At 45.8% G+C, this 17,752-nt stretch overlaps 1 protein-coding gene across 3 annotated transcripts in view; it reads left to right on the top strand.

Annotated features, from left to right (window-relative positions):
- The window catches only part of NRROS (negative regulator of reactive oxygen species), a 29,377-nt gene extending 11,774 nt beyond the window's left edge, over positions 1-17,603 (top strand). For 2 of the 3 annotated variants that reach the window (XM_004745334.3, XM_013052633.2), the window contains 2 exons: positions 11,831-11,951; positions 15,376-17,603. In XM_004745334.3, the coding sequence (XP_004745391.1) occupies positions 11,844-11,951; positions 15,376-17,346 (2,079 nt within the window). In that variant the 5' untranslated portion in view covers positions 11,831-11,843 and the 3' untranslated portion in view covers positions 17,347-17,603. The remainder of the gene's footprint in view (positions 1-11,830; positions 11,952-15,375) is intronic. The other variant, XM_045088749.1, reaches the window with a different exon arrangement.
- The last annotated feature ends 149 nt before the right edge of the window (positions 17,604-17,752 follow it).

The following is a 17,752-nucleotide window of genomic DNA, read 5'->3' as shown; positions in this document are numbered from 1 at the left end:
GAGCACAAATTAAATTTTAAACTTTTTTAGACATTTTTCTTAGATTTTCTCAATTTTTAAAGTATGCCTGTGGCTTATTTGTAGGGAAAGAGAGCACAAATTAAATTTGAAAATTTTTAGACATCTTTCTTAGATTTCATAGCTTGTTACCAAAGTAATCCTAAACTCACTATTGAAAAGTTGAATAGATTTTATCTTATATCTGTCTATCTATCTATCTATCTTTTGGGCCTTGGTCAGAAGGACTCAGGTCCCCCCTCATCTTGAATTTAAAATTTGAGCCAAAATGCTATTCTTGCTTTTCTTTTTTTCCTTTCCTTTCTCCCTCCCTGTTCTTCTTTCCTTTTCCAGACTACATTTTAAGCAGTAAATATATCTTCCTAAACCATTTGCTTAGTGTCAGAACAATTTCTCCAAGCAAAAATCTTGCAAATCAAGTTAGTTTTATGTGCAGATTCTCATAAAACAGAGATGATGTCTTCAGTTATCTAACATGATGATTTGTCAGTACCCAAAATAAGTCAATTTTCCTGTTACAAGAATATAATTAGTTTTAGAGTACACTTTTTATTTTTTTTTATTTTAATTTTATTTTTTTAGGAAAGGAGCAGGGTCGGTGGGGGTGGGGTGGTGGGGAGGGCAGAGAGATTCTTTTTTTTTTTTTTTTTAAGATTTTATTTATTTGTCAGAGAGGGAGAGAAAGCGAGCACAGGCGGACAGAATGGCAGGCAGAGGCAGAGGGAGAAGGAGGCTCCCCGCCGAGCAAGGAGCCGGATGTGGGACTCGATCCTAGGACGCTGGGATCATGACCTGAGCTGAAGGCAGCTGCCCAAACAACTGAGCCACCCAGGCGTCCCAGGGCAGAGAGATTCTTAAGCAGGCTCCACTCCCAGCAAGGAGCTCCATGATGGGCTCAATCTCACAACCTTGAGATCATGACCTGAGCCAAAATCAAGAGTTGGCCACAACCGACTGAGCCACCCAGGTGCCCCTAAAACTGTTTGTGCTCTTATGTGTTAATTTTTTGTAACTTTTAATTTTGAAACCATTTTGAGCTTACAGAAAAATTGCAAAATTAACTGAAAGAATTCCCATAAATTCTTTACCTCTCTATTCATCAGTTGTTAAAATTTTGTCATATTTGTTTTCTCTCTCGCTCTCTCTCTCTCTCTTTATTTATTTAGTTAAAACTATATATATGCGGGCGCCTGACTGACTCAGTCAGTAGAGCACATGCCTCTTAATCTCAGGGTTGTGAGTTCAAGCCCCACACTAGGCGTGGAGGCTACTTAAAACACACATACACACACATATGGTTTTTTCCCTGAATGGTTTGAGAATAATGTTGCAGACATCCCCCTTTACCTCCTAACAATTCAGTGTATATTTTCTAAGAACAAGATTTGTCTCTTACATAAATGTAGCACAATGACCAAAATCTGGGCATTTAACATTACTATAATACTGTGTTTTTTGTTTTTTGTTTTTAAGTAGGCTCCATGCCAATGCGGGGCTTGAACTCACGACCCTAAGATCAAGACCTGAGTTGAGATCAAGAGTCAGACACTTAACCAGCTAAGCCACCCAGGTGCCCTTATATAATACTGTTATTTCATCCATGGTTTATATTCGGATTTTGCAAAGTAACCCCAGTAAGTCCCTATAGTAACTTGACCATCTAGTTAAGGAGGTGGCTGCCAGTTTCTCCACCGTATAACTGCTATTTTTGCCTTTGCAAAATTAATAAGTAATCTATAGGGAGATAATTCAAGACTAGTTTAATATCTTGTTTCCCAACAAATTTCTGCTCTTTAGTTCTCCTGTCCCTCTGTCATTCTTGCCTGTAGGATGCACTTTGAAAAATACATTGTTAGATTCGTATTTCAGCCATTTTCTCTAATTTTCAGGTAGCATCATAAAACTCACATGCACCTTGTTCAATTTTTTTTTTATTAAAATCTTTTTTTTTTTTTTTTTAAGATTTTATTTATTTATTTGACAGAGAGAAATCACAAGTAGATAGAGAGGCAGGCAGAGAGAGAGAGAGAGGGAAGCAGGCTCCCTGCTGAGAGCCCGATGCGGGACTCGATCCCAGGACTCTGAGATCATGACCTGAGCCGAAAGCAGCGGCCCAACCCACTGAGCCACCCAGGCGCCCGCACCTTGTTCAATTTTGTCCTTTGTGTTTAAGCTTATTAAAGAACAAGTCTTATTTTATTTTATTTTTAAGATTTTACGTATTTATTTGACAAGAGAGAAAGACAGTGAGAGAGGGAACACAAGCAGGGGGACTGGGAGAGAAAGAAGCAGTTTTCCCACTGAGCAGGGAGCCCGACTCAGGACTTGATCCCAGGACCCTGGAATCATGACCTGAGCCGAAGGCAGATGCTTAACGACTAAGCCACCCAGATGCCCAAAGAACAAGTCTTATTTTAGTTAACTCCTTTTTGTTGGCAAGATCCAACAGTTGCCCTTGGGGGGTTGGAGCATGGGGATGCTATCAAGAGAAAACATGGAGCTTGGAAATGGACCTGGCCTTGCAGAGAACTGTCAGGAGTGCCAAAGGCAGCCTCAGAGCCCGTCTTTGCCACCCAGCCTGCAGGGCCCACCTTCTTGTCATTCTTCCTATTTCAGTTTCTCTGATCTCTGCCCTCTATTGACTTTTCTTTCTTCTTTTTTTTTTAAATTTAATTAAATTTAATTTTTTTCAGTGTTCCAAAATTCATTGTTTATGCACCACACCCAGTGCTCCATGCAATACATGCCCTCCTTAGTACCCACCACCAGGCTCATTCTTTTCTATTCATGCACCTTGTCATCTGATTCATAGCTTCTGCTTCCTCATGGCAGGAGCCCTTAAATATTCAATCCTGCCTTCTCTCTGTGCCTCTTAGCTCCAGTTTCCACTGTTCATTACTTAATTTAGGGCGTCTGAGTGGCTCAGTCAGTTAAGCGTCCAACACTGGGCGTGGAGCCTAATTTTTTTTTTTAATTACCTAATTCTTTCCCTTGTCTCTGCATCGGGATCACTCAGAGGGTGCTGGCTGCATGTAAGGATTGACCTCCTCTGGTCAGGTGCTCCCCAAGATTCTATGAGCTTGTTGGAGGTGGAGGTAGAGGTGAAGGTGGCAGGGAGGTCATGTGTTTCCCCTGAGGGCTGCCTCTCAGAGGGACTGCAGGTGTGGTGGACAGAGCTATCGACCGACCTGGACAGTTATGGAAGTTATATTAGTACCTCAAGTCAGAACATGTGATCTAACACTCAGGGGTTCCTTTCAGATAGGAGAGAAGCTATCTGGAGGCTCTAGTTTGAATGTCAACTGCTAGAATTTTTAGGCTATCTTTAAGGTTTATGTGTATGCATTTTTATCAGATGTTTACTGAGTACTCTTCTCGGGAGAATATTTGAAAAATGTTATGTTCCGGAATGCGCCTGGGTGGCTCAGTCAGTTAGGTGTCTGCCTTCGACTCAGGTCATAATCCAGAGTCCTGGGATTGTGTTCTGCATCAGGCCCCTTGCTCCGTGGGGAGTCTGCTTCTCCTTCTTCCTGCTGTTCCCCTTGCTTGTGCTCTCTCTCCCTCTGACAAAAAAATAAATTCTTAAAAAAAAAATGTTATGTTCCAAGAAATACTGGGACAACAAATTACTATTATTACCCCTCTTCTTTTAGGAACTCCAACGTTTATCTCATGTTCCCTGTTTATTTTTATTTTGAAAAATTTCAAATTTACGGAGAAGTTAAAAGAAAGTATCATGCTAAATTTATCTTTTGGTAATATTTTGCTTTAATTTTCTCTCTCCACCTGCAGCCCAGGCCATGCAAAAGTAGGTTACCTAAATTATAGATATCGTGAAACTTCACCCCTAAATACTTCAGCAGACATTTCCCAAGAATAAAGACACTTTCCTACATAGCCAAAATATCATTTTCATACCTCAGAAAATGAGCAGTAATCTGATAATATCACTTGTATATAATACCATCTGAAAATACATCATTCGAGATACATATAAATTTACCCCAGTTGTCTCAAATTTTTCTCATAGAGATTTTTTTTGGAAGATTTTATTTATTTATTTAACAGAGAGAGATCACAAGTAGTCAGAGAGGCAAGAGAGGCAGGCGTGGGGTGGGGGACACGGGTGGAGCAGGCTCCCTGCTGAGCAGAGAGCCCTATGCGGGGCTGGATCCTAGGACCCTGAGACCATGACCTGAGCCGAAGGCAGAGGCTTAACCCACTGAGCCACCCAGGCACCCTCTCTTAGAGACTTTTTTAAACTCCCAAATCCACTTGAGGTACATGCATTACCCTTGGTTACTATGCTGCTTCTTCACTTATATTCAGACCTCCCCCTTTTCCCCTCCACTGCCTTTTGTGTTTCAAGATTTTGACTTCTTTTTTTTTTTTCTTTTAAGATTTTATTTATTTGGCACACAGAGAAAGAAATCACAAGTAGGCAGAGAGGCAGGCAGAGGAGGGGGGAAGCAGGCTCCCTGCTGAGCAGAGAGCCTGATGTGGGGCTCAATCCCACGACCCTGAGATCATGACCCGAGCCGAAAGTAGAGGCTTAACCCACTGAGCCACCCAGGTGCCCCAAGCCAGTTGTCTCATAGGACAGTATACAGCCTGGATCCATCTGATTGTTTCCTCATGACTGGGTCCAGGGCAAATGTCCTTGGCAAGGGTACTGCAGAGATGGGGCTCTGTTTGCCAAGGCGCCCTACCCAGAAGCTCGGAGTGTCAAGTGATCTCACCATGGGAGATGCTAAGTTTGAACATTTGGTGGGGACTAAAGTCACTCGAATTTTTTGCTATGGATCAAAGAGACCAGAGCTGTTTGCCCGAGACTTTCAAATACTTCTTGGTAGTGGGAATTATTTGAAGTGGTCACAGACTGGGGTTTCTGTTCTTTAATATCTGCTCTCTACAGTGTATGACCAGCTGCCCTTCTCTTTCTTCTAGGATCCCAGGTGGGATTTGCTCTTTTACTTTTAAACAAAGGCAGATTCCCTTTCTGTGGAGACCTCCAGCTAGCGCCTGTGCCTTTTATGTTCACAGAGGCCAACCTCACACTTTCACACCCTGTGATTATGCATTCTCTGCTTCTAGAGATTTCTTCCCCTCAGACCAGTCTATAAACATTTCTTTTTTTAAGATTTTGTTGGTTTATATGTTTACTTATTTATTTATTTGTGAGAAAAAGAGGGTGAGAGAGAAAGAGAGCAAAGAGCACAAGCAGAGGAAGTGGCAGGCAGAGGGAGAAGCAGGCTCCCAGCTGAGCAGAGAGCCCGATGTGAGACTCCGTCCCAGAACCCTGGGCTCATGACCTGAGCTGAAGGCAGATGCTTAATGGCTGAGCCACCCAGGTGTCCCTATAAATATTTATTTCTGCCACCAGCATCTCTGAGTTGCCATCTTTCTCCAAAGACCCCTTTGTTTAAAACTTTTTCAGCTTCTCTGATTCTTTTAAGGGGAAAATTCTCAATTACATGCTAATGTATGTATAACACTCTTAACACTTACTGATAGCACCTTTAGCAAAGAGGGTGCCATCCTCGCTCTGTAGTAGCAGTGGTGAGAGAGGGTGGGGAAGTGAGAATATGGGGGTGAGGTATTCAGGGTGCCTCTGGATATTAGAAATCCAGCATCCTTTCCTGAAAATGAATCACAACCCTCCCATACAAGAAAACCAAAACTCAAGTCAGAGTTATTCCTTAGTATTCCCAAACTTTCAGTATGAGATCTTTTTATGGACAGAAATACTTGTGGAGGGACGTCTGGGTGGCTCAGTTGGTTGGACGACTGCTTTCGGCTCAGGTCATGATCCCGGAGTCCCGGGATCAAGTCCAACATCGGGCTCCCAGCTCCATGGGGAGTCTGCTTCTCCCTCTGACCTTCTCCTCACTCATGCTCTCTCTCACTGCCTCTCTCTCAAATAAATAAATAAATAATATTTTAAAAAAAAACAAACCCGTGGATAGGCCTTTATGTGTGGTTGTGTTTTACTACCTGCTGATTAAGACATTATATCATGACAGGAAACTATTTAGAATTAATCACTCATTTTAAAAAAGGTTTTATTTTATTAATACAGGAAAATCTACATGAATTGGGGGAAAAAGTAGTATATGTATATGTTTCAGTGTTAGACTGTCTAACAAAACTAGGGATTTTGCTGCACCCCTGAACAATTGTAAATTTTGTGACAACGGGGATGTGGAAATGACAGGACTTCAAGGAGCAGAGACCAGTCAAAAGATCTCACTCACCCCTCTCTTCCCTGTCCATGTCAGGGAAGTCAAAAAGATCTCACTCACTCTCTCTTCCATGTCCATGTTTTCCCTGTCAAAAGCAAGCAACACCCGCACAGCCCCTCACTAAAGCCATTCCTTGGCCACATGTTGCCATCTTCCATTTGAGCAGTCCTGAGCCCAGAACTGAGGTGGGCATGGGAATGGATATGGAAAGCACTCCCCCAGCATACAGCCCAGCTGCTGCCAGCAGGATCGGGATACCCTGTCTGAGAGGAGGAAATGCTATGCTCCATCCCTTTCAGCCCGCACAAGCATTCCCTTGGTCTTCTTTGACCTACTTGGCTCAGTGAAGCAGGAGCTTCTCCGTACTATTTTGTGGAACCAGAAAAAGCAAACAAGCATACTTTCCAAAACAAAGAGGAATTTTTACAGCTGATCTGCGATCTTCTTCCTTACTGTTAGTGTTCTCTTGTTCTAGAATATAGTCTTGATTTGTGTTGCTTTTATGAAAAGAATTTCACCACTTATTTATTATAACTAGGTACGAACAGAGAAAAACCAGACAAAAAGCTGTATCGTATTTCTGCCTGAAAAAGGAACTCTATATAGGGGCACCTGGCTGGCTCTGTGGGTCGAACATGCGACTCTTGATCCTAGGGTCAAAAGTTTGAGCCCCATGTTGGGCATAGAGATCACTTAAAATAAATAAATACAAAAAATTTTTTTTAAAGATTTTATTCATTTACTTGACAGAGACCGAGAGATCACAAGTAGTCAGAGAGGCAGGCAGAGAGAGAGGAAGAAGCAGGCTCCCCGCTGAGCAGAGAGCCCGATGCGGGGCTCGAACCCAGGACCCTGAGATCATGACCTGAGCAGAAGGCAGAGGCTTTAACCCACTGAGCCACCCATGTGCCCCAATAAATAAAATTTTTTAAAAGGAACACTGTTATAGACTTGGGGTTGATATGGGTTGAGTCACAGGTTTCCATGATAGTCAATCAGAATGCTGTGCCTCAAGACTAAGGATTGCCCAGGGGATGCCATAAAACATTTAGAGGTCCTAATATTTCAAGGACTTCTTAGGGAAGAACTGGCAAGGACATTTTGTGATGACTAAACACAAACAAAATAGTTAGAAGGTAAAGAAGAAATATAAATGCAATACTAAGAGGAATTCCTGTGACAGAAGGTCAGATTTAAAGTCCTCATACCTCCAGGTAAGATGTATTACAGACCTGGCTAGCACCTGGGTCACTAGTGCCTTGTCTTTCATTAATTAGAAGCTCACAATCTCTGGTGTTAGCCATGACCATGAAAACCATGACTGGATAAAATAGAGACCTTATAGAAATTGTTAACTGAATAGAAGAATACAGAATTATAGACTCTATATAAAAGAGAGCAAGACTTACTATTTTTTGCCTCCACACTTAGAAGGAACACTTCAATTTTGTTATCTGGTTTAAGAAGAAGATACAAGCAGAGTCTGTAGATGCCATCTGCTTCTCCTGTCAGGGCCTCAGCTTTTATACAGGGGACTTCCCCGCTGGCCACCCAGACCTGGAGGAGACATGGTACTTACTCAAACCCTACTCAGGTTGATTGGCAGGTCCTTGTGGCTCCTGAAAGTGGTTCACAGTCCGTGAAATGGGAACCGTGGACCCAGGCCCTTTTAAATCTGGGGTTGGGGGGTGGGTTTCCAGGTTACTTTATTTAAATTATTAATGTCATACTGCCCTGTGTGCCCTCCATTATAATTATTTTCCTTTTGGTTCTCTTTCTCTACCAAAAACGTAGTTAAGATGACTTGGCTTTATACATGGATGTATTTTCTAGAAGATGTCAGAGAGATTGGAGTGAAGTGGGACAGTTATTATTTGCTATAAGTTTAGATGCTCTCTTACAGCTGGATACTCTGTGGAGTGGTCCTCCCCCAGCTGGGGTTAATTATGGGTGGAGGGGAAGTTGTTTTAAGCATGCAGTATAGGGTTCCTGGGATTTCCAGTAAGACTTGGCATCCAAACTCATCTTGTACTCTTTGCAATACTATGCCTCTGAGAAATCATTCTGTACGCTCCCAGAGTAGTGTTTCTCAACATGAATGGTGATTATTTTGAAAGCCTTTTATTCTTCTTAGCGTAATTATGTATCCTTTTTTTAAAGATTTTATTTATTTATTTGACAGACAGATCACAAGTAGGCAGAGAGGCAGGCAGAGAGAGAGAGGAGGAAGCAGGCTCCCCGCAGAGCAGAGAGCCCAATGTGGGGCTCAATCCCAGGACCGTGGGATCATGACCTGAGCCGAAGGCAGAGGCTTTAACCCACTGAGCCACCCAGGCGCCCCATATTTAGGACTGATCCAAAGCCATTCTCACTTATGTCATCGCATCTGTCAGGGTCCAACCAGGAAACAGAAATGCCCAGATTATTTTTCAAAGAGGAAATTTAATGCAGGAAATTGGCTAAACATGATGGAAGAGGCTAAGAAGGTAATGGGCAAGTAGACAGTCAATCCAGAGGTTAGCAATTTCAGGAAGCTGTGATCTTCTGTAGATAGGGGAAGGATAGGGGCGAGAGGATGTTATTAGAGTCTAGTAGTCACCAGTTGAAGCTCAAGGACTTCTCTGTCCAAGGCAGAGAGAGAAGGAAAGAAATACCCTGGATTCAGGGTATTCTGCTGTCTAACCTCCCATTGTTCCTCCCATTGACTGAACCAGCGGGAGAGCAGCTGACACCCAGAGCTGGGGAAACAGCCTTCAGAAGTCAGCTCCCTGTGGCACAGAGCAGGGTAAGACTGTTCTCTGAGGACAACCAGCTCTCAACCAGCATAATCATTTGTTAGTGGGATTAACCTTGTTCTGGAATTTATTAACACAGAATTTTATTTTTTTAAGATTTTATTTATTTATTTGACAGAGAGAAATCACAAGTAGATGTGGGGCAGGCAGAGAGAGAGAGAGGGAAGCAGGCTCCCTGCTGAGCAGAGAGCCCGATGCGGGACCCGATCCCAGGACCCTGAGATCATGACCTGAGCCGAAGGCAGCGGCTTAAACCACTGAGCCACCCAGGCGCCCCTATTAACACAGAATTTTTAATGCACTCTTCCTGCATACCTTTCACATGTTCTGTTAGCATAATGATATAGTTCTTCTTCCATCCACACTTTTCATTCTTTTTCCTTCTTTAAATTACCTTGGAGTTAATAAATAACAACCACTCAACCAGCTCAATAGTATTTGAAACTCATAAATAGTAATTATTTTATTAAGCATCCTCATAGTAAATGAAGCACTTTCACATATGACCTCATAAAAACTCTGAATAGTTATTATTATCCCCATTTTATAGAAGGATTATCTGAGTCTTAGACACTTTATATGAATTGCTCAAGGATAAAGAACAAATGCTGGAGCCAGAATTCAAACCCCTGTCTGTCTGGTTCTAAAGCCTATGATTTTCCCATGCTGCCTCATGAGAGGAGTCACCCGGAAGGAACAGCAATAATTTTTCTTTCCTGGTTGGCTGATTAGGAGAAAGGAGAAAGTGTATTTTAAATTTGCAAAAATTTTCTCGTTGACCCAGAAATTAAAATTACATTAATTTTATCTATCTAGCATTCCAGGCTAAAGAGTTACATTCTCCCTGAAGAAATTGCAAGTTTTCCCTGCACCCATCTAGATTTGGCATTTCGATATAGATTGAAATGGCTCTTCTGGAAGGTTGATTGTGACAGCAGCATCTACCATCCCAAGCCTGATAGAGGGGGTAAGGGAGGAAGGCGGCAGGGGGCAAGTCCATGGTTGCCATTTCCCTGTCTGTTGTCAATAAAATATAGGATGCCCAGGAAAACTTGAATGTCAGATAAACAGTTTCTTTAAGTATTATGCAAATATTGCAAGGGACATATTGCACTTAAGAGTTATTTGCTGTTTATCTTACATTCAAATGGCATCCTGTAATTTGCTAAATCTGGCAACCTTATCTCAAGCTGGGCAGTGATCCCAAGGTTGTTTCCTGCGTGTGTGTGTGTGTGTGTGTGTGTTTTCAATGATCCTAAGGACAAAGCCCATATGGTTTTGCTCCTGCCATCTGTGCCCTGTACCTGCCATGAGGTATTAGTTTCTGCACAGGTGCAGAAGCGGAAGGGGAGATTGGAAGGGGATTCCCAGTGTCCAGCAAAGACTGATGAATTCTGAGTTAGAGGTTCCCTCTGTGGTAAGGAGAGCTGACCTGACCTGACATAAAAGCTATAGTTGATTTACCTGGTTTCACTTTGCTTTTCTGCTAGCCTGTTTTCACTGGTGAGTATTCAGATCTGACCAGGAAGTTAAAGGTAGCCTCAGAGATGTGTAAACTCATTCAAAGAAAGAGAAAGAGGAAGGGGCCCGAGATGGCCTGGATGTGTGAGGGAGAAAGGTCTGTGGGTCCCCTGAAATAGGTGAGGAGGTTCATATGAGTGCTGGTGCTGCTGGCTTAGGAGATGACTAGGGAGCAGGGCCTGTGGTCCCTCCTGGGGGGATGTCAAGGAGAGGATGGAGCCGTTGAAATGCTGGGGCCAGGTGCTTGCCTCTGAGGTTAAGGAACACAGAGCTGAGAGGGGAATGCCACTGGGCTATCAGCCCTCCCAACAAGAGGGCAGTCATTTCAACAGCACCTTCAGGGAGAGAAATGCTGCTGCTTACTACAGGAGCTCAGGGAAGGGAGCCTGGGGCCTGCTCTCAGCCCTGTCCTAAGTTGATCTGGAGTCTTGAATAAGCCGTTATTATCTCTGGGCCTTTGAATGTTATCCTGTAAAACTGTGATGGCAGAGGACATACCAGATGTCTCTGCCTTACAGTCTCTTAATTCTAAAATTCTGTTGGTAGATGTATAAATTTAAGCCTTCTCCTGGTTCCTGTTCTGTGTTCACTGGCCAAAGGGCTAGAGACCACACTTCATCAATAATCCTTATTATATCTGAAGATGACTCTCCATTTGCCCTTCAGTTTTTTCTCTCTTCCAGGCCCAATATCAAAGTCCTTTTTCTTTCCCAAAGGGCTGTATTCAAAGGGCTCATATCCAATGATATCTACCCTCCTGAAAGCCTCGTGTCAATACAATCATTAGTAACTTTATGGGACCAGAAGCTACAATTAATATTTCAATCCCAATTCACTGTTCTTTCGTTCATTCATTTGTTCAGCAAATATTTATCGAGCTCAGGTGAGGCACTGGGCAGATTTGAGCTTTGGGAAGAAAACTTCAACAGAACGAAAAAACATGGAAAACTTGAGGTGACCTGAGACCTGGTTCCTTGAGTCCTTTGCCTCTCTCTTACAAGTTTCAGTGTTCAGCCACCTGTCCCTCAAATGGCAGAGGCAAAACAAAAATAAGTGCTGTCTATAGTCGCAGTGAGAGGCTGAAAGTGTTGGCTAACCTGAGATATTTGAAGAATCTGTGGGTTTCCGCCTCCTTATAGCTGTGGGCCTCCAAGACCAGACACAGCTGGGAACCACCTCCTTCGACCGAGAGTGCAAAGCAGCCCTCAGAGATGTCCTTCTCTGACCCACTTTTTCCTTGCCCTCTGTCTGCAGTGCTGCACTTGAGATGGAGTTACTGTCCCTCTGGCTCTGCCTGGGTTTTCACTTCTTGACACTGGAATGGAGAAATCCAAGTGGAATGGCCACAGCAGTTTCTGAAGGGAGCTGTGAGTTGGTGAGTTTTCCCAGGAACTCTGAGCTGTCTGTTGCCTCTGCCCTGACAAAGGTCACCTCATTTTGGTGGATTGTCCATCCAAGAGGGCAGAGAAGGAAGACGTCTGAGTCACTCTGTAGCTGCCCACGGGCTGTCGTGTGCAAGCTGCTCCTGAACCAAAGGTCAGGATGATACCTGGGAAAGACCAGGCAGTCCCTGCCCCATCTTTTTCATACCTGCTGAAGATAGGAGGCCCCAGAGACCGAGGTCAAGAACAAGAACAGCTTGTTAAAAGTCTGGACGGTCGAGATCCACTCATGGTGTTGGAATCCCTGAGCAGGGCGTAGTACAGTTGGAGAAGCCCTGACTCAGAGCCTGTGGGTGAGCCAGTAGCAAGAGCTCAAATACAGGGGTGCTGCTGAGAGCGACATCCTCAATCACGTTCAGGCTGAGGATGATCCAGGGAGTGGAGAGCTGAGCTTTTACAGCTTATCCTCTGCAGGGCTTTTGGCCTGTATGTGCAAACAGACTTGCCTCATAACGACTGAGCACGTTTCTGGAAATGTTCTCTCTTGCCTGTAAGTCTGTGATATCAAAAGTCTGCTTGGGAAACATACATTTAATAAACAGTCCATACATTTAATAAAACAGTCTTTTGGGAGCCTTTTGACCTCCATACAAGACACTGGGAGGACAAATTGAATGTCGGGGTAATACCTACATTCAACACTGATAAATCTCAAAAGCCCAGCTGATCATGGTTCTTAACCACTTTTAGTAACCTCTAACCACTGTGCTGTAAGATACTCCAGTATGGAGTGGTGGTTATGAGCCAGAGCGGGTTGAAACCCCAGCTTACCAGCTGGTGACATTGGTGGAGGGCAGGGGGCACTCTGTGTCTCAGTTTCCTCCTTTGTAAGATACAGAATAGTGGTACCAGCCCATAATACCATAATACTGCATTGCTATGATGATTAAATAGTGTATATAAGGCTCTCAGAACAGTGCCTTGTATGTAATAGGAGCTATGGGTTTTATCTAGTATTATTGTTGTTAGTCCCTGCTACAATTTCAGACTTCCGTTCTTCCCTTACAGAGGCAACTGAAGGTTAACCTCCCAGTAGCTGATTCAGGAGGGAGTCAGGCTTAGAACAAAGAGGGAATAAAGTGTGAATTCTTTGATAGCCTTTCAGGGCTCCAGCTAGACCCCCTACCTGACCCTTTCCAGCCTGGTGGGGAGGAGCAGTGTGGAGGGTGGGGGGGCTGCCAGGAGCTCAAAGACTGGATTCCCTGTGGCTCGCTTAGGGCTGAGAGTTTCCGGAGTCCAGCTATCTCCACCAGTACCCTTCCTTGCATAAGCCATGTGTGGTCATAAAGTGGCCATGGTGAGGTTCTCTTGGGCTCTGACAGTCATGTGGTCTTTTTATAGCCCTTCACTAGGGCTGCCAGGGGGTTACAGAGGTGGGACCCCAGAGTTGCAGCCGCTGTGCTTTAACAGGGTCCCATGGCTTGAAGAAAGCCCCTAACCACAACATTCTCCAGAGAGTCCCTGTTAGGGGAAGACCAACACTTACTCAAATAAAGGAATACATTATTTCTGCAGGGGGAGACTGAGTTTTGTAAAGGCATCAGTTATCCACCCCCCCATTAACCCATAATTGTAATGCAATCCCAATCAAAATTCCAAAGTCTTTCGGGGGAGTGTGACAGGAACTTGACAAATTCATTCTGATGTTCATCTGGAAATTGGGAACAACTCCAATGTTCAACAATAGATTAATTAATCAAATAATGCTAATCATCAAGCCAACATTTATCAAGCACTTACGTGCCAGGTTCTGTATTGATTTACATAAATAATCGCACTGAATCCTCAAGAAAAAGAAGCCCCTGTGAGAAAATTATAAATATAATGTCCGTTTTACACATGGAATAATGAAGGTCCTGACTGGTTAGGTAACAGCCCAAAGTCACCCATTTGTTGAAAAGCAGAACCAGACTGGACCGACCCTAGAACTCTTGTTCTTTAACACTGTGCTCTTTGTGCAGTGAAGTAATATACAGCTGCTTAACAGATGTGGTCAAATTTATTTTTCTTGCCACAGCAATATGTCTGCACATATTATCAAGGATGGTAAAAGATTATTAGACAGTTTGCAGAGTGTGGTCTCATTAAAAAGTTTGGGGGGTGCCTGGGTGGCTTAGTCAGTTAAGCATCTGCCTTTGGTTCAGGTCATGATCCCAGGGTCCCAGGATTGAACCCCACATCAGGCTCCCTGCTCGGCGGGGAGTCTGCTTCTCCCTCTGCCCTTCCTTGTGCTCTCTCTCTCCCTCTCTGTCTGAAATAAATAAATAAAATTAAAAAACAAAACAAAACATTTTTTTCCCCACTATCACTGGCCTTGTCCTTAACTGACCAATCCTTGAAAAGGAAGGCCATTGTTCTTCTATCGTATCCCTTAAAACTTTTTTTCCTAGACATCTGACATCCTGCAACAGTTTTTGCCAGTCTCGTAAAACATGGGGCTGCGCTGAAGCATCCTGAGGCTTGTGTGATTTTTGCAGAGAGAACAGGGTCATCCCATCCATCCTGCCTCCTTATGCAGCACAGTCGTGGTGAACAGCACCCTGGAAGTGCACTGAATTGGGCATTAGGAGCTCTGGGGCTCCTGTCCCTGCAATGCTATTGGCTCTTCACTTCTCTCCAGGCCCCACTTCTCGGTACCATTCAGAGGGGTGATGAGCTCTAAAGTCCTTTTCAGCTTTAATATTGATCAATCCAGAATGTAGAGGAATATCCCAGGCAGAATTCCTTCAGGTGCAGTGAAGATGCCACAGCATCTCAGTTGTCTGGCATTGATCCTGCTGGACACACAGATGTCACAGTAACAGCGATAAGGATATGACAGTGGCCATTTGGGTGAACGGTGCTTCCTGTGTCAGGCACTGTGCCGCCTCCCTTCCAGTCCCACTGCAGTCCTCTGCGGCAGGCACTCTCTACTTCATCTCCATTCTTCACAGGGAAGAACAGACTTAGGCTAAATTATTTGCCCAAGGTCGGCTGGGAAATAAATGGCAGAGGTGGGATTTACACCCAGGTACCGCCTTGATCCTCAGTTCCTCTCAGACCTGAAACCACACTGTGACAGAGTTGTCCCTGCTCAGAAGCCAATGGACAGGAGCTCAGCTCTCCTCTGATATGAGCGGGTCGCGAGTGAGGTCTGGGCCCCAGCTCCTAGCTGACTGTTTCAGCGTGACGGTAAAGAACAGAGAAAAGTTCCTTTTGTGCGACATTTTCCTGTCCTTTTTTCCCTTAAAAAAAAAATAATCTCTAGAATCCCTCCCAGTGGTTGGAGGAATAGTCCAGGGAACAGGCCAGGATTCTGTGCATAAATGTCCGCCTTGGAGGCCCCCTTCCTGCTGACCAGTGTGTTTTTGGGCCTAGGCTGATGGAGTGGCCGACTGCCGAGGGCAGAAGCTTGAATTGGTGCCCAGCCATCTCCCGCCCTACTCCCAGATGCTCCTCCTGGACGCCAACCCGCTGAGGACCCTGTGGAACCATTCCCTCCGGCACTACCCGCTCCTGGAGAGCCTCAGTCTGCGTGGCTGCCAGCTAGAGCGCATCAGCTGTGGCGCCTTCCAAGAACAGGCCCGTCTACGCAGCCTGGCGCTGCCCGACAACTCCCTGTCCGAGAGCTACAGGGAGACGGCAGCTGCCTTCCGCAGCCTGCCGGCTCTGCAGACGCTGGACCTGTCGGGGAACTCCCTGACAGAAGACATGGTGGCCCTCATGCTCCGGAACCTGTCTTCGCTGGAGTCCGTGTCCCTGGCGAGGAACACCGTCATGAGGCTCGACGACTCTGTCTTTGAGGGCCTGGGGCACCTCAGGGAGCTGGATTTGCAGAGAAACTACATCTTTGAGATTGAGGGTGGCGCTTTTGATGGCTTGACCGAGCTGAGGCACCTCAACCTGGCTTATAACAACCTTCCTTGCATCGTGGACTTCAGCCTCACCCAACTGCGCCTCCTCAACGTCAGCTACAATGTCCTGGAATGGTTCCTGGCATCGGGGGCCAAGGCTGCCTTTGAGCTGGAGACGCTGGACCTCTCGCACAACCAGCTGCTGTTTTTCCCGCTCCTGCCCCAGTGCGGCAAGCTGCACACGCTCCTGCTGCGGGACAATAACATGGGCTTCTACGGGGACCTGTACAACGCCTCTTCGCCTCGGGAGATGGTGGCCCAGTTCCTCCTCGTGGACGGCAACGTGACCAACATCACCACCGTCAACCTCTGGGAGGAGTTTGCTTCCAGCGACCTCGCTGAGCTGCACTTCCTGGATATGAGCCAGAACCAGTTCCAGTACCTGCCTGACGGCTTCCTGAAGAAAATGCCTTCCCTTGTGCACCTGAACCTCAACCAGAATTGCTTGGTGACGCTTCATATCCGAGAGCACGAGCCCCCCGGGGCGCTCAAAGAGCTGGACCTGAGCCAGAACCAGCTGTCCGAGCTGCACTTGGCCCCAGGCCTCCACGGCTGCCTGAGGAGCCTCCGGTCGTTCAACCTGAGCTCCAACCAGCTCATGGGTGTCCCCACTGGCCTTTTTGCTGATGCCAGTAACATCACTACAATTGACATGAGCCACAATCAGATCTCCCTTTGCCCCCCGCCGGCGGACCTGCACCGCCTGGGCCCCCCAAGCTGTGTGGATTTCCGGAACATGGCCTCGTTGAGGAGCCTCTCTCTGGAGGGCTGCGGGTTGGGGGCCTTACAAGACTGTTCATTCCAGGGGACCGCGCTCACCCACTTAGACCTGTCTGGAAACTGGGGGGTTCTGAACGGGACTGTCACCCCTCTCCGGGATATCGCCCCCACGTTACAGGTCCTGTCTCTCAGGAACGTGGGCCTCCGTTCCAGCTCCACGGAGTTGGACTTCTCTGGGTTTGGGAATCTGAGAGACTTGGATCTGTCAGGGAATTCTTTGACCAGTTTCCCACGGTTCAGGGGCAGCCCAGCCCTGCAGACCCTGGATCTGCGCAGAAACTCTCTCACAGCCCTTCCCTGGAGGGCCGTGTCTGAGCAGCTCACCCGAAGTCTACGCACCATCTACCTCAGTCAGAATCCTTATGACTGCTGTGGGGTAGAGGGCTGGGGGTCCCTGCCGCACCTGCACACCATTGCCGACCTGGCCACGGTCACTTGCAACCTCTCCTCCAAGGTCATTCGCCTAATGGAACTGCCCGGAAGCATGCCTCAGGACTGCAAATGGGAGCGGGTGGACATGGGCCTGCTGTACCTGGTGCTCATTCTTCCCAGTTGCCTCACCCTGCTGGTGGCCTGCACCGTCATCTTCCTCACCTTCAGGAAGCCTCTGCTTCAAGTCATCAAGAGCCGCTGTTACTGGTCTTCCATATACTGACCCGGCTCCACCCGGAGGTGAGAAATTGGGCCCCTGCGCCAAAGGACACAGGTTCTCCGCCCAACCTTGGGGCCTGATGCAGAGGATGGAGCTGGTGAATTGAGGTTTAAGTTAAAAGTTTAAAATGTTGCCTTCCTAGTTGTCCCCAAGCTCTTCCTCTATCATTGTGATTCAGGCTCATCATTCTGCTAAAATATTTATTAAGTGATGTTCTGTGACAATAAAACACGTGTCTCTTAAATATTTTTTAAATCAAACCTGGCTTGTTTTCTCTTTCTTCTGTATTTTTTGGTAATTTCACCCAGATTACTTTTCAGCGTCCTCCCCTTGGGTGATCCCCATGGAGCTGACCAGAGAGGGCGGCAGGTCAGAGCTCCCCGACGATGACAACTCCAAGAGCCTGTCC

The sequence above is a fragment of the Mustela putorius genome, unplaced genomic scaffold, assembly GCF_011764305.1.
Source record: "Mustela putorius furo isolate JIRA1106 unplaced genomic scaffold, ASM1176430v1.1 tig00003834_pilon_pilon_pilon, whole genome shotgun sequence".
Classification (NCBI taxonomy): domain Eukaryota; kingdom Metazoa; phylum Chordata; class Mammalia; order Carnivora; family Mustelidae; genus Mustela; species Mustela putorius.
Note: the sequence above shows the minus strand (reverse complement) of the source record. Positions and strands in the feature narration are given on the sequence as shown.